Source organism: Arabidopsis lyrata (genome assembly GCF_000004255.2).
Source record: "Arabidopsis lyrata subsp. lyrata unplaced genomic scaffold ARALYscaffold_3, whole genome shotgun sequence".
NCBI lineage: Eukaryota > Viridiplantae > Streptophyta > Magnoliopsida > Brassicales > Brassicaceae > Arabidopsis > Arabidopsis lyrata.
The window spans coordinates 3,607,672-3,630,085 of record NW_003302553.1 but is presented as its reverse complement, the minus strand read 5'-3'; the positions used below and the strand labels follow the sequence as shown (position 1 = coordinate 3,630,085).

The 22,414-nt window shown below is 37.9% G+C and overlaps 6 protein-coding genes across 6 annotated transcripts; 5 read left to right on the top strand and 1 right to left on the bottom strand.

Annotated features, from left to right (window-relative positions):
- Positions 1–161: 161 nt before the first annotated feature.
- LOC9318674 lies at positions 162–2,258 on the top strand. The gene is given in 4 exon segments (XM_021032803.1): positions 162–885; positions 979–1,587; positions 1,589–1,720; positions 1,807–2,258. Coding segments are annotated over 4 exon segments (1,524 nt in total). The 5' UTR covers positions 162–198; the 3' UTR covers positions 1,903–2,258.
- A 221-nt stretch (positions 2,259–2,479) lies between these two features.
- Positions 2,480–3,931, bottom strand: LOC9320782. Its single transcript, XM_002882560.2, has one exon. It carries the CDS (start codon positions 3,871–3,873, stop codon positions 2,671–2,673), a length of 1,203 nt encoding a protein of 400 aa, XP_002882606.1. The 5' UTR covers positions 3,874–3,931; the 3' UTR covers positions 2,480–2,670.
- On the top strand, positions 3,924–5,872 carry LOC9320781. Its single transcript, XM_002884669.2, has 2 exons — positions 3,924–4,994; positions 5,081–5,872. Exons 1-2 carry the CDS (start codon positions 4,356–4,358, stop codon positions 5,828–5,830), a joined length of 1,389 nt encoding a protein of 462 aa, XP_002884715.2. The 5' UTR covers positions 3,924–4,355; the 3' UTR covers positions 5,831–5,872.
- Positions 5,873–6,389: 517 nt separating this feature from the next.
- Positions 6,390–7,988, top strand: LOC9318673. Its single transcript, XM_021032857.1, is given in 3 exon segments — positions 6,390–7,375; positions 7,467–7,850; positions 7,853–7,988. Coding segments are annotated over 3 exon segments (1,062 nt in total). The 5' UTR covers positions 6,390–6,748; the 3' UTR covers positions 7,904–7,988.
- A 3,131-nt stretch (positions 7,989–11,119) lies between these two features.
- Positions 11,120–17,024, top strand: LOC9320779 (mRNA-capping enzyme). Its single transcript, XM_021033826.1, has 17 exons — positions 11,120–11,366; positions 11,671–11,858; positions 12,034–12,160; positions 12,332–12,483; positions 12,602–12,685; positions 12,772–12,834; positions 12,960–13,091; positions 13,180–13,389; positions 13,808–13,930; positions 14,426–14,475; positions 14,611–14,773; positions 14,851–14,988; positions 15,507–15,614; positions 15,709–15,807; positions 15,947–16,121; positions 16,212–16,342; positions 16,458–17,024. Exons 2-17 carry the CDS (start codon positions 11,730–11,732, stop codon positions 16,581–16,583), a joined length of 2,010 nt encoding a protein of 669 aa, XP_020889485.1. The 5' UTR covers positions 11,120–11,366; positions 11,671–11,729; the 3' UTR covers positions 16,584–17,024.
- Positions 17,025–17,170: 146 nt separating this feature from the next.
- Positions 17,171–22,411, top strand: LOC9318672 (protein DEFECTIVE IN EXINE FORMATION 1). The gene is given in 14 exon segments (XM_021033824.1): positions 17,171–17,537; positions 17,673–17,783; positions 17,934–18,016; positions 18,130–18,247; positions 18,342–18,505; positions 18,865–18,915; positions 18,918–19,537; positions 19,627–19,697; positions 19,868–20,124; positions 20,625–20,806; positions 21,041–21,324; positions 21,413–21,530; positions 21,641–21,823; positions 21,898–22,411. Coding segments are annotated over 14 exon segments (2,688 nt in total). The 5' UTR covers positions 17,171–17,409; the 3' UTR covers positions 22,216–22,411.
- The last annotated feature ends 3 nt before the right edge of the window (positions 22,412–22,414 follow it).

Sequence of the window (22,414 nt, the reverse complement as noted above, 5' to 3'; positions counted from 1 at the left end):
TTTCAGCAGAATCCGAGAGATAATCCAACTATAGGGCCCACACCTGCCACGTGGAATTGCACAGTCACGTTGTCGTCAACTATGGGGAATCTCAAAGGTTTGATTTTTTTTCCTCCTTTTGTTTTAAATTTCAAAACGTTAGCTATTCCTCACTTTGTATTGTTTCTCTTCCTTGCGTTCTCTGTTAGGGAATCTCCGATGGCTGAGAGTACAGAGACAGAGAAGCTAAGTCTGAGACTTCTCATAGATGAACAGAAGAACAAGGTTGTCTTGGCTGAATCTGGTAAGGATTTTGTTGATGTGCTCTTTAGTTTTCTCGCACTTCCCATGGGAACTATTGTAAGATTGCTTGAGGAACATCGGAAATCGCCTCAAGTGGTTGTAGGATGTTTTAACAATCTTTACAAAAGTGTTTCAGAGATGGGTATTGAGAGTTTTCAGACAGAAGCATGTAAGCAAATTCTACTGTATCCTAGGAGTGTGAATCTTGAGAAGTACAGAAAGATTAAGTTGAAAATAGATGACACAGAGGCTGTCAAGTACTTTGTTTGCTCAGGTGTTCACTACAGAGAATCCTGCAGAACTTTTTATAGCATTTCGAACAAGGAGGAATGTGAATGTGGAGAGTATGAGAACTCGTATTTTGTCAGAAGATTGATGAATTGGGAGATTCTGAGACCTGAAAAGGAACAAGTTCAAGGAAGCATTTTTAGAAAGGATAATGATGGAGTTTTTGTCAGCTGTAAAGCTTGTTCTTTCATTATAACAGATGATCTGAAAGTGGCGGCGAGCTCTATGGATTATGTTTTGAATACTCTCAGAGGCTTAGGCTACGAAAATTCTCACAAGCTCGGTGAAATACTTCTTGATGTCGGTTTCAATGAGGTATTTTCTTACCGTGTCATCATTCTTCTTTGGTCTTCCTCATTTGTATACGTATTTACATGTTGTTAAAGTGTTTGTTTGTGTCATTGGCAGGTACTTACTTTGCTGGAATGTTTATTTACTTCGGACTCTCCTTTAACCGACACTTTTATGAAGAAGCAAAGTTCATTGCGCATGACCTGATCTAGTATACCTCTGAGTCCATCTTTGCAAGGATCTGGAGACGGAGCAGGACCAGGCCAAACCATAACTTTTAAAGCATTTGTTAGAAAACCGGACACCAAGATTCTCTGTGTTGAATGTGGAGCAGACTTCATTGATCTTCTTTTCACCTTTTTAGCTTTGCCGCTTGAATCCGTCTGGGACATCTCTGGAGACAGTATCAGTTTAGGCTGTATTGGAAACTTATTCAGAAGCTTCAAGAGTTTGAATGAAGGAACTGATGCTTCATCCTCTTCCAAAAGCCAGCTTCCTTGGCTTTATAGCTGCCCTAAACAGTTACTTGATGTCGTCACTGAGAAACAAGAGATCTATTGCAGTTTCAATCGCTCTGTTGATAAAACCTATGGGTATGACTTTAAGTTCACTAGGAAGAGGCCTGATTGTCTGAATTCATAAAAGGAAAACAACCTGAACATGTTTACCACCTGCAAAACAGCAGTTTTATATATGACAAGTTTTGGGTTTATGAGGGAAAACAGCAAGGTTTTTGGTAACTGATGATTTGGTTATCAAACCGAAGAACTTGGTTTCAAACATTAGTTTGCTAAATTTGAAAATGCACATGGAGAAGGAAGATGTTGAAGAACAAGTGATCACCATAGGGAAACTAGAGGTATGGGTTTAGTCTTTTGTTTGATTTAAGTGTTTGACCTCGAGGGAAAAATTGTATTCTTTCATTGAGTATGTCTTTTACTGCAGGCTATCAGTTTGTTAAGAGCTTCTGTGATAACATCCTCAGCTTTAACTACTTGTTTCTGGAGCTTAATCGCGAAGAAGGCCAAAGAAGAAATTTAAGGGAAGAGAATTTCAGGATCTATCTGGTTATATTTTAAGAGGCTCAGTAGTTATGTACCAGTATCATCTCCTATTTTAACTTTATCAAAAAACACTATTAGTACTCGTCATGTTTATCTTCTTATTGAATGAAGTTCATCCAAACTGAGTCAATTACTTTGTGATGGATTGCTTCGGATCCAGATGGTTAAGCTTAAGTACTTATGGTTTTCAAAGAACCGTGTTATAGTCTTATAGACCAAAGTTTTTGCTGGTGAAGGCATTCATTCAGACTAACAGTTTGGTTTTGATACTATGTTTCATTTCGTTTTGGTGTTGTTTTGGTTTAGATAATCTCAGATTAAGGGTTTCAAGTATTTTGTTGATTATCATACTTATGGTTTTCAAAGAACCGTGTTATAGTCTTATAGACCAAAGTTTTTGCTGGTGAAGACTCTAAAGTTGCCTCTGTTTCTGATCAGACAGATCATTGTGGCTTTTAGGGTTTAATTGTTTAAGAAACATTCTGTATTCTTGATGAGATGTTATCCTATAACAGACAATGACGAGCTAAGAAAGAGGTTTTAGGGCCTAATAAAGAGTCTGATTTCTAGCTCATAAACGTTGTCAACATCTCAATAGAATTGAAGGATTAACGTAAGACTTATTCTGCAAAGCAAAGCAATACAAGTTCCAGAATTTTTCAAATCCACGAAGACTTATCAATTATTATCAACCCACACACACATCAGAGGAAACACAAACGAAACAAAAATAAGCAAAAGGGCTCTATGGGACACTCGCAAAGTCCATGATTTGACGAAGCTTGGCCTTGAAGACAGTGTAATCAGAGAAAAGTTTTCTCCCTAAGATGCAGGAGTCAACATTGGTTCTCTTGAGTACAGAGAGCGAGTGGGAGGGCCAGACAAACTTTCCAGCCTTTTCAGACATGGCCGTGTGAAACCCTAAACAAATAGCTACTTTTTCAGCGTTCTGAGAGCACCATTGTGCAATCCAAACCACCACCTTCTCCCTCGTGTCCATGCTCAGGAGGTGAGTAGGCGCGTTGTGAACGGTAACTACCTCTGTTGGCCTAGCAGCTGAAAAATTATCCAGATATGATAGCATCTCATCAAGAGCCTCCCACTTGACCTCATCATCGAAGATAGGTGACAAAGTTTTTAAAAGTTTCCTGTAGGCTCCAGCCTTCATAACGGCGTCTTCAGTAGCAGGGAGCCTAAATGCAGCGCTCTGAATACCTGCGTTAATTAGACTCTGCTTAATGGTATTACTGCATGCAATCTCCTTCTTGAAAGATATCTTCACTGGGTGTCCAGCCTTGTGCCACATGGCGTCCCTTAAGGCCTCTTCATCCTCTTTCCACCAAGAGAATTGGTCAAAGCGAGAAAAGAATTGCCTCTCCACCATGGAAAATGCTCTCTTCGACTGGTCATTGTAATGGTGGGAAGTCGTGACCAATGAGTACCCCTGGAGGGGAATCACTCCATGAGCGATTAAGAGCAGTCTTTGAATCACTTTATTTTCGGTTTCAGACAATTTCAAAGGTTTGGACAGCTCCTCCTTCCACTTTGAGTCCACGTCGTTTTTGATCACTATGGTTTTCCTATCGTATTCCGTTGCCAATTTCGCTGTGTCCATCTCCTCCATTATGAGGTCATTGTCAACAATGTGATACAGCTCAGTGGACACGGCTCTCGCCACCCCAATGACAATACCCTTCTTGTGTCTCAAGGTATGGCTGACACCGGCCTCGGGATAGATGGTCATCCTTGCAATCTCTTGCAATATATAGGCATGAGTATGCCTGATTGAATCCTGTGAGTGAAGACCCTCTATTGGAGACCAGTGCCAGGTCCTGCCCATGGTTGGCTTCACCATTAAGCTCTTCTCTTCAGTTAAATCCTCATTCTTGATTTTGCAGCCAGTGACGAGGGAAAGAGAACCAATCTCATCAGCTATCTGTTTCGACATGCTTAAACTCAAAACTTAACAAGAAACGTGATGCAGTAGAGATATTTTTTTTTCTCTAGATGGTGAATATGAATTGTGGGATAAAGAAGTCGATGCACATTCTTGAAATAATCTGGTCTTAAAGACGAAAATGGTTTGCCCATTGGGACATGTATTCAAAACTCATGCAGTGTTTGGGAAGCGCAAAGGTTTTGGTGAGCATGTCACAGCTGGAACTTGATTCTTTAAACATTTTGTTATTTTCTTAATTTTCCTTTGGGATTTGTATTCCAAGTTCAAGCATAGGGAAGCTCAAAGGATTGTGACTCTTGTGGTTTCATTATTCTCATTTACTGTCTGATAAAAACCCTCTTGAGATTCGTAACTGCTGGTTCTTCAATATATAGAGGCGCATCTTCTTGTTCACGTCTTCATAGCCTAATATCTAAATTCTCAGTTACTGCTCTTCCTTGTTTTGCTCTTACTCGTTTCCTTAACCTACAATGGCAAGAAGTGCGAAGTTTAGCTTGAAACTTCTCGTTGATGAGAAGAAAAACAAAGTTGTGTTAGCTGAGGCTGGTCATGATTTTGTTGATGTGCTCTTTGGTCTCTTGACACTCCCAATGGGGACTATTGCAAGATTGCTGGAGAATCATCAGAAGTTACCACAAGTCTTAGGTTGTTACAAGAATCTTAAACAAAGTGTTTCAGATATGGTCATTGATGATTTCGAGACCGAGGCTTGCAAGAGTATGTTGCTTTCTCCAAAGAGTTCGAAGGAGATCCATTGCAGAAGACTCAAGTTGAACATTGATGATACTGCGGCCACAACGTTCTATGTATGCTCTAAATTGTATGAGAGCGACTCATGTAAGGTATACAGCAATTTTTACAACTCAAGATGTAGCTGTGGATCTTTGATGAGCTATTCGGTTCAGGTTCCAGAAGACGCGCAAGTTCTAGAGTTGTTAGGGAATGCTGTAGATGGTGTGTTTGTTAGCTGTAGATCCTCTTTCATTGTCACAAATGATTTGAAAGTGATGTTGAACTCTATTGATGAAATAGTGAAGGTGGTCAATGGCCTAGGATATCCAAATTTAAATGAGCTGCAGGAAATGCTCATTGATGTTGGCTCTGAAGAGGTACTTTGGTTTTCTGTATTTTTTGTTATTTTCTCAGTGTTTTTTATATAAACTTTTCATATATATCTAGTCTTGTCTAAATTTAGGTGCTGTCTCTACTGGGGAATTTATTCACTTCCGAGTCTGCCTTGACAAGCACATTCCTCATGAAACAGAGCATGACAACGATGCTTCCATTGCCGCCTCCACCAATGTTCAAAACTGGAACAGTAGAACAGGGCAGTGGATGCCATATGAAAGTGTTCGTTGGAAAGTTAGACAGGAAGATTCTTTATGCTGAGTGCAGTGAAGACTTCATTGATTCTCTTCTCACTTTTCTTGTTCTCCCTCTTGAGTCGGCGTCTTCGCTCTCCAATGACAATACCATTTTTGGATGTGTCAAGAATTTGTGCAGATGTGGGTATAGAAGACAGTTTACTTACAATCTTGGTCTTCCAGGCTATTATACTTGCAGTAAGAAACTGCTTGAGATTGCCAGTTGCCCTTCACTAGCATATGAATGTTTAATTCCCCATAAGTGTTACTCTTCTTCGCTTTTGAAATGTGCCAGATGGTTTGAAAGATCTTTGCTTGGAAAAGGGGATAAAGTTGTTACTTTGAATCCTATTGATCCAAAGAATTTCAAGTCTTGCACTTCAATGATAGTTGATAAAGGGTTTGTGAAGAGAAATACCAAATTCATCGTCTCTGATGACCTGCTTATCACTCCAATGAACAAATTTTCAACCATTGGCCTGTTAAAGAAGATGCAGATTAACATGAACGACTTCGAGGCTCAATCGATTTGCATTTACAAAGCAGAGGTTTGCTCATTCTATATTTTATGTTGGTATTGATTCTTCTTTATAGCCTTTTTGCATCAGCTTAAATATTGTGAACCTGCCGTTTTTTTTTGCAGCTAATCAATATCTTAAGAGCTTCCTTGACTTCGTCCTCTGCTTTGACCAACGGCCTCTCGTACTTTCTTGCAAAGGAGCCAAAGAAAGAAACTTGAGTTGATGCTCTTCTTCTCTATGTTTCATTTCGTTTTGGTGTTGTTTCTGTTAAGCAATTCTCAGAATAATGGTTTTAAGTATTTTGTATTTTGGTTGATTTATGATCCTAAATAAAATTTCTTTTTGCTTACATTCCTCTATCACAACAACTCTTTGCTAAAACCTAAGACTCTGATATATGTTGCCTTTCTCTCCGAAGACGGTCCCTTGTGGCTTTTAGGGTTGAAGAAACGTGTTCTTGATGAGATGTTGTCCTATAGCAGGCAATGATCTAAAATGTAGTTGAGTTCAATTCATCTGGTCCTGAATTGATCATTAGTATATGGATTTGGAACTCTCTCTCTTTTTTTTTTTTTTTTTTTTCTAACAAGCAATCCTAAAGAAGTAGCTCAGCAACTTTGCAGATACCTAAATATGATGAAACCCATTAAAGGCGTTTCTTTCTCAATGCCCTTATAGCTACTGCCTCTTTTCTTACTGGAGCTAGGTGGGCGGCTTCCTCTTTAATCGATTGCTTTTTTTATGGAAAATATACACTCTTTCCCTTGGGACATGAATCCAAACTCATGCGCTCATAGGGACACTCAAAGGTTTCTTGGTTTTGGTTATTTAATTTGAATCTTTATGGTAACTAAACATTATGTTCTGTGAACACGTCTATATATATGGGGGGAAAAGCCTGGTTTCCATTCATTGAAACTCCTTTCTAAAACACTGCTCGTAAATACTCTTTCTTCTTTGATTTGACCTGATATTTTGATGGCTAAGAGCTCCGAGAAGCCCAAGTTTAGTCTAAGACTTCTCATTGATGAGGAGAAAAACAGAGTTGTTTTGGCTGAAGCTGGGAAGGATTTTGTTGATGTGCTCTGTAGTCTTTTGACTCTCCCTATGGGTACCATTGTCAGGTTGCTTGAGAAGCATCAGAATCCGCAGTCTGCAATTGTTGGTTGTTTTCACAATCTTTACAAAAGTGTTTCAGACATGGACGTTGATAACTTCCAGACTCAAGCTTGTAAGAATTTGTTGCTGCATCCTCGTAGTGCTAAGGCGAGTCATGGCAGAAAGCTAAAGCTGAACATAGATGACACTGAGGCGACCAAATTCTTTGTCTGCCCAAATTTTGTTTCTACTGAAGCATGCCGTAAGTTATACAGCCATGTTAGTACCACGAAGTGTTGTTGTGGAAGTTCAATGACCCATGAGATTCCGGTTGAAGAAGATCAAGCTGATGGAGTATTGCTCAGCTGCAGAACATCATTTGTTATTACTGATGATCTTAAAGTGGCATTGAACTCTATGGGTCTTGTTATGAATGTTCTCAATGATCTTGGCTACTCTGGTTTTGATAAGCTGCAAGAAATGCTTATTGATGTTGGTTTTGAAGAGGTACTTGAATTTCATTGGAATTATTTATATTTTCCTTTTAGTACAACTTATGAATAACTCTTTCTCACATTTATTCATTGTTTAAATGTAGATTCTAACTTTGCTAGGGTGTTTGTTCACTTCGGAAGCTCCATTGACAGACACCTTCCTGAGGAAACATTGCATGTCAAGGAAACGTAAAATGTTGACACCACTTGTACAAGAAAGTAGTGTTGCAGGGGTTGCAGAAACACCCTTAACTTTGAAAGTTTATGTTAGAAAGTCAGACAGGGCTGTTCTGTATGCTGAATGCAGAGAAGAATTTGTTGATTTTCTATTCACTTTTCTTGCCATCCCGCTTGAGTTTGCTTGGGAACTTTCTATTGACAATGTTAAAATGGGCTGCGTTGGTAATCTGTGCAGAAGCGTGAAAGATTTGAGCTTTGAGAAGCAGAAAGAAGCCACTGTTTCTAAATGCATGCTTCCTTATTATTACAATGGAAGGGCACAACCTCTAGATGTTGTTATCCAGGAATCACCAGAATATGAATGCTTGGTTTCCCGTTATGGTCATAGCATGCTCTCTAAAAAGATTAACAAGACTGTGCTTTCAAACGGTGAAATACTTGCAAAGTTCACTTCAGTTTCTGCTAGTATTGGACTTGTGAAGGAAGAAACGAATTTCATAGTGTCTGATGATCTGGTTGTCACTCCTATGAACTCGTCCTCAACAATTTCACTGTTAAGCAAGCTGCAGATGAACATTGGTGATATCGAGGAGCAAGTAATTAGCATTGGCAAAGCTGAGGTATGGTACCTCTACATTTTTATTTATAGTCTTTGATTTTTGAGATAGATATTCTTAATATTTTTGAAAATACTTGTGTTGCAGGCCACTAGTTTACTTAGAGCTTCGTTGATCACAACCTCTGCGTTAACCAATGGTCTCTCCAGCTTCCTCTCAAAGATGGACCCGGACGAAGCAACTCAAGCTACACCTAAGATTCAAAAGTCTGACAAACCCAATGAAGCATGGCAGCTTCTGTAGCTATGTATTTCTTCGAATTTCAAGTGTTTCTTTTTTTTTTTTCTTGTTTTGTTGCAGAATCCTTGAGAACATGGCTTTTGTTTGATTGTACTCCATTTGCTATATGTATTTTTCTGAATTTACATGCGGTTGGCTTGCTTTTTCTCTTAATGCCTATGTACCAGTTTTGTTTATTTAGTATGGTCTTCTTACTTTATGACCATTACAGTATTGTGAAAGGGAACCATAAGACTGTAACATTACTACAAGTCCCACTATGTTGAGGATCTTGACAACTCTTATTAAGAAATCTTAAATGTCTGAAAGTAGGATTAAATGTATTACGTGATTGTATTATCTGTGTTCTTTAGGTTTTTGTGATGTTGATTAAATCTATAAACTGAAACTATCTCTTGTATTTGAATGTGTTACTAGACAGTTATTCTAAATGGGATTCAAAAGATTCAGACAAAGAAGATGAAGCCTGAAGGTAGAGAAACAATTTTTCCTCTCAATGACAACGATTGCATAGGAGCCTCTTATACAGATAGAGGGTTCTGGTTTACAACCACTTGACCGAGATTAATTATAGAGATGGTTAACATAAACCAACTCAACTACTCTAGTAATACAAAATGTTTCAACATTGATAATCTTGTAGAGATTTTTTTCTATTTTAAAAGAAAATTTGTCATTTTTCAAATAATAAGTTGTCCAAATCATAATTTTTTGGCACTGAAATTTTACTTTTGCAATAAAATTACAAAATTTATTTTATTTGGTCGTTTTTCCTCCACATCATTACATCCATTGAATTTTTTCTCTCTACAATGTGGTTAGGGAAAATTGGAAAAAGGGATATCTACTACAAAATTTGTCCATATATTCTTTTTTTTTGTAGATTGGTCAATTAGGTTTTTTAAAAATTAAAACCCAACTTTACCCTCATTTTCTCTCAAAATTAATTCAAAATTGATTTAAAAAATAAAACTTCCTAATTTATTTACAAAAATTAAATAGAATTTAAAAGATCAAATCATCGTCCACTTGCAAATTCTTATTTCTTTAATTTCATCAACATGTACATGTTCGTTTTTTATATTACATACTTTGACGGGCATGTTCATATTTTTGTATACATGTATATTTTGTCCATCTTACGCATTACCTTTAGCCTAAAATCATCGAATTTTCTCAAAAGCTGTTATACGTAATTTATTTACACACATTATATTTATAAATGAAGATGGCAAACAACTCAACGTAACGAGTTATTATACATTTGATCAATCCAACATTATGCATATTGTAATCTTTAGTATATATTACGTATTGACCATTTCATTTACACTTTTTATGCTGAAACTATAGAAAAACAAGATTAATTAAACTTGAAAAATCATATTTTTAATTAACGAACAATATAACCACATTCTTCTAGTTGAATATTATTATCTTCGGGTGGTGAAAGCCGGAATAGGACTAATACGAATCGGTTCTTAATAGATATAAAATACAAAAATTAAAAGAAGGATTATGATATGCATGAGAGATTAATTCACTAATGTAACTTTTTTTCACACATAAACCGGAAAAAAACATAGATCACACGATGGCTAAAAATCAAGAAAATGACGATGACGCTGCAGCTTTTGAGAAAGTGTTTGTAAGCTTGTGGGTTATCAAAGCGGTGGACGACGGACCAAACGGTGGATATTGGAGCGGAGATCTCTTGAATAACAACAGAGCAACACTGGTTAGGATCAACCTCGTGTGTGTGAAAACGAGCGGTCGCGGAGTCGCGTGAGAGAGAAGGAAAAAGTTTTTGGAACGACACGATCATCATCGGAATCTAAACGTAGGGTATAGCAAGAAATTGAAAGTGATGGCTTAGCTTAGGGTTTAGAAACGTTTTTGGTTTTAATTTTTTCTAAAAAACGTAGATAACGATTTCTAAATTGTGTAGATCGTAATCTAAACAATTAATACCCATTTAAAACGTAATTTACAATAATTATTTAGTTTCCTTTTCTATATTTAGTGCATTCTAAAAATTACAGAAATCGAAATCTGCAATACCGTAGAATTTACATTCTAAACCAAGATTACAATTTCTAACGATGGCAGAAGATGTAGAAATTATTAGAACGGCTATTCTAAAATATTTAGAACATAGAGCAAAACGTAGAATGCATGTTCTAAATATTTTAGATATATGATTTTCGGATTTCTAAAATTCTCAGAACAAAAATCTAGTCTGAAATATGTAGAACATGTACAAAAATGCAAAATACACATTCTGAGTTTTGCAGAACTCTAGAAAACGTGTTCTACCAAAATTAGATGAAACTTTATCTATCAAAAAATCAACTTTTTAAAAACCAAATCTAAAAAATTCCACTTCAAATCACCTATACTCTTGTATATCTACATGTTATTATTATATATATTTTTTTAAATATTTAAATAAGAGTGTATAGGTAAAATCGTCTAAACTGATAATCTCACAAAAAGGTGTATATGGACAAATTTTTAAGTAGATATCTTTATTTCCAATTTTCCCGTGGTAAATGAATCCTCATAAAAACGTGAAAAAGGTTATGTTATTCCTCCACGTCATTATATTATCAAGGGATTATTTGTAATTTCTCATTTTTATTTTTTGGTTACCAATAAGTTTTTGCCTTGACTCGACTGGCCTCAGTATATAACGAAGACTTCGGTCTAACTCTCTCTCTCCTTTCTCAACTACTACTCTCTATCTCTCTCTTCCTTTCGTGAATTTTCTCTCTCTAGGGTTTCGATTTCAATTTTTTTCCACTGAACCCGCGATTGAACTGAACCTTCACCGTCCATCGCCATCATCTCAGGTTGATTTCGTAGACATCGACGGAGCTTTCTTGTTTCAAAGAATTTGGATGTTGTTTCCGATTCGCCGAAAGCTCTGTGTTCTTTAGTTGATTCCTCGGATACTGGATGCTCTTGGTGAGTTTTCGCACTTATTAGTGATACGCATGATTTTGGTGTCGAGATGTTTTCGAGAAGGGGACGAATTTGAAATGTCCGGCTGAGATTTCGTTGATTCGCCGCTTCTAGGGTTTTCTTTTCTTCTGGTAGTCTAGAACCAAGATTATATGGATCTCTTGCTCTGCTTTGGATCTTAGTTGCTTCAATTTACGGCTTTGTTTCTTTACATGGAGAGAGTTAGGAAAAGATTTTGAGTTTGCATTCTCGTCTGTGTTGCCTTTACCCCGAGGTTGATAATATTGTGCTTTTCTCATGCCTTCAGATATGACTTAGGTTACAGAGGAAGTAGATGTTAGGCTAATGCTGTTCATTTGCCCTTGAATGGTTGCTACGATGGACTTAAATGCTTCACCCCAACCCGAAGAAGATGACGAACCCTATGTCAGACATTTAGAAGATTATAATTCTCGGGATGACCGGATAGAGTCTGCTGTTGAAATCGCAAGACGGGTACTATTGATTTTCTCCACTCAACATGGATTGATGTAGCTACTATAATGCAGGACACTTTAGGAAACAATTAACTAATGTCATCATTAATGTGGAATCCCTAATAATTGATTCCCCACATAATTTCTTATTTTCCCCGAGTCTGAGGATGGTTTTGCATATGTTTTTGCTTCAGGAGCGTGAAGAGAGAAAGAAACGAATGAGATATGACAAGCCAACACATAACTCGCAGCCAGTTTTCCGTGATCAATATTATCAGAATCGAAATACTAAAGCTTATGATAGATACAAGATCCCTCAAGGTGATATTTTTATACTGAATTCGTACTTATCATTTCATGGTTAATATCACTTCAAGTATAAACGGCTTCTAAATTAGCTGAAATGTTTTTAGCTTGTATGTGTTCTTTTATTTACCTTTAGGCCAGTTCTTTAAGTAGGGTGACTCTTTGACACCGTGTCCGATATCACAGGTTGGCTAGACTGCCCTCCTTCTGGGCATGAGATAGGATTCCTTGTTCCTTCCAAAGTTCCCCTGAATGAATCTTACAATAATCATGTACCTCCTGGAAGTAGATACTCTTTTAAACAGGTGATCCATAGCCAGAGGATAGCTGGGAGAAAGGTAATTTGTGGAATTTCTTTTTCCTTACTCTTTTGAAACTATGAGTATGTATCATCGTCTAGGCAACACTGGTATGTCCGTGATCTTAGTTATTGTGTATTGTCACTGAATTTTTCAGCTTGGTCTGGTGATCGATTTGACAAACACAACTCGTTACTATTCTACGACAGACTTGAAGAAAGAAGGCATTAAGCATGTGAAGGTAAACGGATTAGATACTTGTTCTATTCCCATATCCTCCGTGACAGCTGTAGCGGTTGCTTTATCTTTAGATTTCTTTGCTTGTAGATTGCATGCAAGGGTCGTGATTCAGTGCCAGATAATGTGTCTGTCAACGCGTTTGTCAATGAGGTATTTTTTTTTGGCAAAATGAATCATAAATGCTTTCCTGAAATTGTATTTTATTTTCTCTTGATGTTCTTGTATATTATTTATTTCTTTACTGTTAGCATCTCACTAAAGAAAACTGTTTGCAGGTTAATCAGTTCGTCCTAAATCTAAAACACTCGAAAAAGTATATTCTCGTCCACTGTACACATGGGCATAATCGGACAGGGTTTATGATAGTTCATTATCTTATGCGATCTTTGCCAATGAATGTTACACAGGTGAGTGTTCTCACTTCTCTCAATGTATTTGTGCACTTTATGTACCTCCTGTGAGTATAAAATCTTATAATATTATGGTTTCTGTCAGGCATTGAAAATCTTTTCTGATGCCCGACCACCTGGGATCTATAAACCTGATTATATTGATGCTTTATACTCGTTTTATCACGAAATAAAACCTGAAAGCGTCATTTGCCCATCAACTCCTGAATGGAAGAGGTCGACTGAACTTGATTTAAACGGTGAAGCTTTGCCAGAGGATGATGATGATGATGGCGGTCCAGCTGGTCCTGTGCAAGTAAGCTCAGTTTTAACAAATAATTGTTTATTTTGCTGATCACCTATATACAGAAACTGTCATTCCAATGATTTTCCTGCACGTTTGTTTAAGCTTTAGACTTCTCTTTCCTTGTTAGTTAGGCACAACCATCTGAAGAAAAGCTTAGTACTGAATTTTAGCATCACAATCATTGTTTCTATGCCATTTTACGATTTACTAGTGATCTTTGAATATATTGATATTGCCTCTGAGATGGGTTTAGGTAGGTTCCATAACTCGCGAATCAATATACCAAGAATTTAGTTAGTGGTGCATATTGATGGGTGCAATTGAGTCTATCCAAGGCTGACAAAACTCATTAAGTGATCATCTGGTTTTCGTGCTTTTATGATGGTTTTATTTATTTATTGTTTTCTTACTGCCTTATTGTTTTCAGGAGGAAAGTCATCCGGTGGATGTCAAGATGTCAAATGATGACGTTCTAGGTGATGAAATTCCCCCTGACCAGGAGGAAGGTTACCGGCAATTCTTTTATAAGATGCTATCACTGAATATTGGGGTAGGAAATTTGAAATCTTATACGATGCTCACACAGAATATCATGTAGTTAAATCAATAAATCTATAAGTATCTAACACTTGATGTTCAGTTTCAATCTGCTTTGGTATAATTGCCTTTTTCTTATCTCGTGATAGAGATCTCTTAATTTTGTTGTTACTCGTCCTTTTAGTATGACGCTAGTTGAGAAAATTACAGAAGTAGAATGTGGTAAGTGGTAACCTGAATTATAACGTGATCTTGATCATTCTGGTATCCTATATTGCTGATATGAAAGAAAGTTTTCCTTGCCTATTAGGCACTTTTCCACTGACTTTGGTTTCGTTATGAATAGGTTTCTGCTACTGCTTTTGCCTTGGTTTGTTTAGTTTGTTTTTTCTTCATTTGTCAAATCAACAACGATAAATTTCTTGTTTTCGTTTATCCATGTTTCTCCATCTCCTCTTCATTGTCGCAATCTAACATCTACTTGCTGATTCATTTTTCTCTAATCTAGGGAAGAGGATGTTCACAATTTCCCGGTTCACACCCTGTCTCCTTAAACAGGTATGAATCTCTGCGTTACCATTTGTAGTGCATGCAAAGGGATGTTTGAACTAATGCATCCCCTTAGTTTTGGGCTCAATAAGTCCATTTCTTTTGCCGTACTTTATTCTTAATTTTTCTCATGTGGTAAAACAGGGAAAATTTGCAACTCTTGAGGCAGCGGTACTATTATGCAACATGGAAAGCTGATGGAACGCGATATATGATGCTGCTAACCATAGATGGATGCTATCTAGTAGATAGGAGCTTTAGATTCCGGAGGGTACAGATGCGGTTCCCCTTCAGGCACCCAACTGAAGTGAGTAATATTCCAGCTTTGTGGGTGGGATCTTGTGAACTAGTGATTTTTCTTACTTATTTGTTTTTGGTTGCCAGGGCATATCTGATAAAGTGCACCATTACACATTGCTTGATGGAGAAATGATAATCGATACCTTGCCAGATAAACAAAAGCAGGAGAGGAGATACCTAATCTATGACATGGTAGCAATCAACGGCCAATCAGTTGTAGAGGTTGGAATTGTCATAATTTATTTCTGTAATCGATAATTGTTGGATTGGTGTTTGTTTTAAATTATTTCAAAGGAATCTAAAGCTCTTTGATCAAGATTTGAGTAATTGAAGCACATCGTAAATTCTGTAGCTGCCATTACCCTCATAATAGAATATTAGAACACTCAAGAAATTGAACAGTATTTAGGCCGGGCTAACTGTCATATTTAGCTTAGAGTGTTTGTTGTTTTTCATATTTTCTCGTGATGCAATTAATATTTTGGGAATTATGAACATATACGATCCCTATGCTCATATAAAGCATCCGACTCCGGTGATGCATATTCCATGTGTTATATCATTTTTCGCAGTTGTTCAGTTTTCTTTGTTGCTGACAGTTAACCTTGACGTAATCTGTTTACCAACATACACATCTTGTCAGTAGTATAGAGTATCAACGAGTTGTGTTTGGCTTGCTGTATCATGTGTCAATTACTTAAGATACTAATAGAAAGTTGCACAATTCAAAAATGGAGCAGAGGCCTTTCTATGAAAGATGGAAGATGCTCGAGAAGGAGGTGATAGACCCCCGTAATCATGAGAAGGCCAGAAGTCATATCTACAGATATGACCTTGAGCCTTTTAGGGTGCGTACTAAGAGTTACAAATTTTTTTCTCATGCCATTTTTATTTTCCTTTGTATAAACTGTTTATGGAGCTGATCGTTAATGTTTCACCTAGGTACGGAGAAAGGATTTTTGGTTGCTTTCTGCGGTTGAGAAGGTTTTGAAGGGTTTCATACCATCACTTTCACATGAAGCCGACGGCCTAATCTTTCAGGTAATCATGCGATTGAAGAGGATCTTTGATGTTCAAGGCCTATTTTTGTATACAAAGGCAAAGATAGTGAAGTTTTAGTTTTAGTACAGCGTATATCGTCTTCCAAATAAATATCTGAGATCTAATTCTCTGTTAACAGGGCTGGGATGATCCTTATGTTCCCCGCACCCATGAAGGTCTGTTGAAGTGGAAGTATCCAGAGATGAACTCGGTTGACTTTCTATACGAGCAGGATGAGAGTGGCCGTGGAATGCTCTCCTTGTTTGAAAGAGGGAAGAAAAAGCATATGGATGGGAATTCTGTTGTTTTTAGAGGTGTGCATCTCCTCCGCTTCTATTTATAACTAGTAATTAAGTTACATAATTTCTAAGAACTACAAGCTACTAATGCTGAAACTGCAACAGATGATTCAGACCCTGCCGAGTACTCTGGGAAGATTGTAGAGTGTTCTTGGGATCAGGATGAGAAAGTCTGGGTAAGCATGCGGGTCAGGGTCGATAAATCAACGCCAAATGATATCAACACATACAGAAAGGTCAGTACTTGTTATAAGCTCCCTTTATTTACCAATAAACATATCGATGTACCATCTGACAAAATTTGGCGTCTCTTTCATCTCATCACCTAAACCATTGTGGGTGTAAAAATAGGTGATGAGAAGCATAAAGGACAACATTACAGAGGAAGTGTTGCTGCAGGAGATAAGGGAGATCATCCGTTTGCCTATGTATGCGGACCGTATTCAAATGGATAGCAAAGCTGCGCGTCGCAGATGAAACAATGTCTGTTTGTTTCTCTCAATATATACTAGAAGCTGAGCAAGAAAAAGGACACCTGTGGATTGGCGGTAATGCTTTTGCTTCTCTTCTTTGCAAATCCCGGGTGCTTCTATACTCTAACACTGTGCGTACGTAAGAAGAAAGAAGGAACTCTGCATTTCTCGAATGTGTAAGAATCCCGGTTTCGAGGAGGTTTTAGGGTCTATTATGAATCAAGATTCCGTTTGGGATATGTGATGATGGTTTTAGCTTTGATAAGGTGTGTTTACTCTTCTAAGTGATTCATATGTTTAGATGAAGAAGGTGTTTGTAATAGTACAAGTAATAGTACTTAGGATGTTGTAATCTTTTAGTATTTGTATCATCTTATTATTGTTGGTTCCATTTTACTTGAGAAGCAAAAGAATGTTGACAATTTTATCATTGACGTTTGACGAAGTATCATCACTCGGATTCTCATATGTGATCAAATTTGATTTGAAATCTTTTCATAGGAAAAAAACAACGGAACAAATGATTGACGTATCTAATATCTGTAACTAAACAGCGAGCTGTTTTCGTGCGTTTTACTTAGATCAAAACGGCAAGCAGTTTACTCTTCCCTGCGTCATTCGATTTCGCCGGCTGCGATCTCTCCACACACAGACACAGTATCGGCTTCATCTCATTCTCCTTCTCGATCTCTCCTATTTACCCACCATCCCCATTCCCAAAACCCCAATTTTGGGAGGTTTTACAAAATCTATCCACATAGTTGGATACAGTTCTTCAATTTTATTTTTATGCCAAGGGAATTTGTCTAGTATTCGAAGAGTGTGATCATATGAAATCTCCAGCGCGGCTGTGTCTGCTGGTTTGTTTGCTCTGTCTTACCTTATCAAAACTCTCCTGTGGGGAAAATAAGTTCAGAGAGCGTAAAGCCACCGATGACGACCTGGGCTACCCTGAAATGTAAGTTTTCGATCTGCATCGCCTCAATTTGATCGAATTTTTGTTTTATTGGAGATATGTTTCTTTACTTGTGAGCCATTCTGTTTGGTTTCTCCGATTTAAGTTTTTTTTTTCTGGGTCGTTTCGTTTGTGCAGTGATGAAGATTCTTTATTGAATACTCAGTGCCCGAAAAAATTGGAGCTACGATGGCAAACTGAAGTCACTTCTAGCGTTTATGCTACACCCTTGATTGCTGATATTAACAGGTATCATTTTTTTATTTTTTCCCATCAATTTTTTTTATGTTGATTCTGTGTTGAAATCTTACTCACAATCAGATTTTGGGTTTAGGATCATGATTCATGTGTGCTGGTTCCATATTTTGTGCTTAAAGCCGGATTTGGTTTTTGTTACAGTGATGGAAAGCTTGACATTGTTGTTCCATCTTTTGTTCATTACCTCGAAGTCCTTGAAGGTGCTGATGGAGACAAGATGCCAGGTACAATACATCTTTTCTTCTTGCCTTCTGAATTTTTCTTTTGTGCTTGTTCATCTGATGCTGTAGAATATTGAGGACTTTGAAAAGGTACTGATGCACTCATAAATTTCTAGGTTGGCCTGCTTTTCATCAGTCAAATGTGCATTCCAGTCCTCTTTTATTCGATATCGACAAAGATGGTGTTAGAGAAATTGCTCTGGCTACCTACAATGGCGAAGTGCTCTTTTTCAGGTAATTGTTCCTCTCAGATGATGGATATACTTTTGTCTGTTATCATGATCCTTGGAGTTTTGTGGGTTTTCGTATGATACTTTCTTGTTTCCAGGGTATCAGGCTTTTTGATGTCAGATAAGCTAGAAGTGCCACGTAGAAAAGTGCACAAGAACTGGCATGTGGGGCTTAATCCTGACCCTGTCGACCGTTCACATCCTGATGTCCATGATGATGTGCTTGAGGAGGAAGCTATGGCAATGAAGTCATCGGCCACTCGTAAGTTTCTTTATCATATTAGATTTTCTACATCAGTTTTCTTGTTTGCTTCTTAAGTTATTCCCATCTTCCACAGTATCCTCTTGGTTAAATTTGTCTTCTTCCTAGTTTTAGAGGACACTGAACTGGTTGGTAATTGAAAGTATAAAGCTAAGTTTATGCTTGAGTAGCTGCCTCAGCTTATCTGAAGAATGTAATTAATTTTGTGTCTTGCTTTTTTCTTATGGATTTTACATCTGATGGGAGTCTCTTATCAGTATCTCCAGTATTTAGAGGGTAGAAAAAGTACATGAATTAGCAGAGTCAATTTAATTCGTGATGAAAGTTTACTTTGTGACTCTCACTTCTCCTCTCTGTAGAAGCGAATGCAGCAACCACAACACCAAATGTTACACTCTCGATGTCCAAAGAGTCCATGGCGGCGATTCAAACGTGTCATCTCAAGAGGATCAAAAGAGACTCGAGAATAATCAAACAGAAGCTATCGTAAAGCCTACACCCGAGCTACATAATTCCTCCATGGGTGCTGGAGCAAATAATTCGTCAGCAAATGTTACTACAGCTGGCTCAACAGAAAAGCTCAATGGAAATGTAACCACCAATGAGGTGGATCAAAGCAAAATTAGTGAAGATAAGAATGAAACTGTTATTAAACTAAACACTAGTACGGGTAATTCCTCAGAATCTCTGGGGACAACTGGAAACAGTAGTACGACAGAGACAGTAACCAAGAGTGGGAGGCGACTTCTGGAAGAGGATGGTTCGAAAGAATCTGTGGACGGCCATTCGGACAATAAAGACAACAAAGAGGGTGTTCGCATGGCGACCGTTGAAAACGATGGAGGCTTAGAAGCTGACGCAGATTCATCGTTTGAGTTGTTGCGTGAGAATGATGAGCTAGCTGATGAATACAGTTATGATTATGACGATTATGTTGATGAGAAAATGTGGGGTGATGAGGAATGGGTCGAGGGGCAGCACGAGAACTCAGAGGATTATGTGAATATTGACGCCCATATACTTTGCACTCCTGTGAGTTTCATCTATGTCAAAAACCTTGTCTAGGATTATTTCGGATTACTTAGTTCCATGAGAGATCTTACTGTGTCTCTTTTTATCAGGTAATTGCTGACATAGACAAAGATGGAGTACAGGAGATGATTGTTGCTGTTTCCTATTTCTTCGACCCTGAGTAAGTTCATCTTTCACACTGTAGATGTTCCCAGAATTTGTTAATGCAAACGCATCATTAGTAGGTATTGCATGCATCAGCATGCATGAGGTCTTGAATATTATCATTAGCGTTTCCAATGTATTTGCATTGCAGAATATAGGTCAGCTAACACGATAAGCAATTTTCAGGTACTATGATAATCCAGAACATCTGAAAGAGCTTGGTGGTATCGACATAAAAAATTATATTGCTAGTTCAATCGTGGTTTTCAATCTTGAAACTAAACAAGTCAAGTGGATCAAAGAGCTAGATTTGAGTACGGATAAAGCAAACTTCCGTGCTTATATTTATTCTTCCCCAACGGTTGTTGATTTGGATGGCGATGGTTATTTGGATATCCTTGTCGGAACTTCCTTTGGCTTATTCTACGCCATGGATCATCGTGGTAAGACTTCTTGTTACTTCCTGCTGTTTATTTATTTGCGTTGATGACAATTCTGCATTTCCTGGTACTGTTTTGACCAAGCAATGCTTCTGGCAGAAGCTGTTTCTTTTGGATCGGTTTTATGTGATTATGCAACTATAGCTTTCACAGTCAAGTTCACACACTTCACAAAATTTCTATGTCAAGTTTAATTATTCCGTTTCTCTGCAGGACAAAATTTTCACTCTTATTAGAATTATTCATGTTGATCTACTTTTTTTTATTCCAATATTTTCTCATAAGGAAGACATTTCAGGACAATACACAAGTCTTACTACATATTATTGTCGCACTGGTTAATCATGGCATTTTGCTTGCAATTCTCGATGTTGGTTTGGATTCTAAGATTTTCAGGACAATACACAAGTCTTGCTACATATTTTTGTCGCACTGGTTAATCGTGGCAGTTTCCTTGCATTCTCGATGTTGGTTTGGATTCTAAGATTGTTGTCTTTTTGCAGGAAACATCAGAGAAAAATTCCCACTGGAAATGGCTGAAATTCAAGGGGCAGTGGTTGCAGCCGACATAAATGATGATGGAAAGATTGAACTTGTAACTACTGATTCACACGGAAATATAGCAGCATGGACTACCCAAGGAGTGGAAATTTGGGAAGCACATCTTAAGAGTCTTGTTCCCCAGGTAAACAATTACCTCTGTTTATTCTTATCAGAAACAGAAAACTCTTATGAATGAACCCGTTGTAGGAGCATCATCAGGATTCAAATAATCGTAGTGCATAAAAGCTTTCATGAGATCTGTGTGCTGTTATTTTTAGTTTAAGTCCCTACATAAGACCAAAAATTCTTTACCATGAAACCTGTCTCTGAATTGATCACTTCACGATCAGTGATTGCTGCCGATCTTCTCTTTCAGGGTCCTTCTATAGGCGATGTTGATGGTGACGGACACACGGATGTTGTGGTTCCTACATCATCAGGAAACATATACGTTCTTAGTGGCAAGGATGGTTCTATTGTCCGTCCTTACCCATATAGAACTCATGGAAGAGTGATGAACCAACTTCTTCTTGTTGATCTGAACAAGCGAGGTGAGAAAAAGAAGGGTCTCACTATCGTTACTACATCTTTTGACGGTTACCTGTATCTCATAGATGGACCCACCTCATGCACTGACGTTGTTGATATTGGTGAAACTTCGTAAGTCACTTTTGCTTCCTCTCCGCAAGTAATATCTTTAGTATCAGTTTCCAGTGGATTTTGACCACCAGGGTGTTTCGAGTTACAGATACAGCATGGTCTTGGCTGATAATGTTGACGGTGGAGATGATCTCGATCTTATTGTCTCAACTATGAATGGAAACGTCTTTTGCTTCTCAACGCCTTCTCCTTACCATCCCCTTAAGGCAAGATCAGCCCACGCTCTATTTTGAGCGGGTTTTGCTCAAAATCTTTTGATTCTTTTTTTATAATGTGGGAGATTACTGATTTCACACTTGGTTCTCGATTTCATCAGGCTTGGAGATCCACTGATCAAGGCAGGAACAATAAGGCCAATCGTTATGATCGTGAAGGCGTTTTTGTCTCGCATTCGACCAGAGGTTTCCGTGATGAGGAAGGCAAAAACTTCTGGGCTGAGATCGAGATCGTTGATAAATATAGATATCCATCTGGTTCACAAGCACCCTACAACGTTACTGTAAGTTCCTCAAACCTCAATAGATGAGCAATGGCTTCTTGCTGAAACTAAACCAGCTGTTTTCAAATGTACAGACGACGCTGTTGGTTCCAGGCAATTACCAGGGAGATAGGAGGATAACGCAGAGCCAGATCTATGACCGTCCTGGAAAATACAGGATAAAACTACCAACTGTCGGAGTGAGAACAACAGGAACTGTAATGGTGGAGATGGTAGATAGGAATGGACTCCATTTCTCAGACGAATTCTCACTAACTTTCCATATGTATTACTACAAGCTTCTGAAATGGCTTCTTGTCCTCCCGATGCTCGGGATGTTCGGTCTGCTCGTGATTCTACGGCCTCAAGAAGCCGTACCCCTCCCGTCCTTTTCCCGCAACACAGACTTATGATAATAGGTACCATCTGTAAACAGGAGGTACACATCCTCATAGAGCTCATCTAAAGGATCCAGGGACAATTTCGTGGTAGAGTTTTCGGGTTCTGTATCTTTTTAAAATATGTAATTCGACTTTAGTGTTAGATCAACTCTTTTTTGAGTTTATAAAGTTTATGCAAAACTTAATTCGACTTTAATTTCTTGAGACTCTT

What these genes read in the sequence shown, in the direction of transcription:
- LOC9320782 (XM_002882560.2), bottom strand. Translation starts at nt 3,873, where the DNA reads ATGTCGAAACAGATAGCTGATGAGATTGGTTCTCTTTCCCTCGTCACT.
- LOC9320781 (XM_002884669.2), top strand. Translation starts at nt 4,356, where the DNA reads ATGGCAAGAAGTGCGAAGTTTAGCTTGAAACTTCTCGTTGATGAGAAG. An exon ending in TTGATGTTGGCTCTGAAGAG is followed by an intron (nt 4,995 to 5,080) that starts GTACTTTGGTTT and finishes GTCTAAATTTAG; the next exon opens with GTGCTGTCTCTACTGGGGAA.
- LOC9320779 (XM_021033826.1), top strand. Translation starts at nt 11,730, where the DNA reads ATGGTTGCTACGATGGACTTAAATGCTTCACCCCAACCCGAAGAAGAT. An exon ending in TAGATACAAGATCCCTCAAG is followed by an intron (nt 12,161 to 12,331) that starts GTGATATTTTTA and finishes CCGATATCACAG; the next exon opens with GTTGGCTAGACTGCCCTCCT. An exon ending in CCGACGGCCTAATCTTTCAG is followed by an intron (nt 15,808 to 15,946) that starts GTAATCATGCGA and finishes CTCTGTTAACAG; the next exon opens with GGCTGGGATGATCCTTATGT.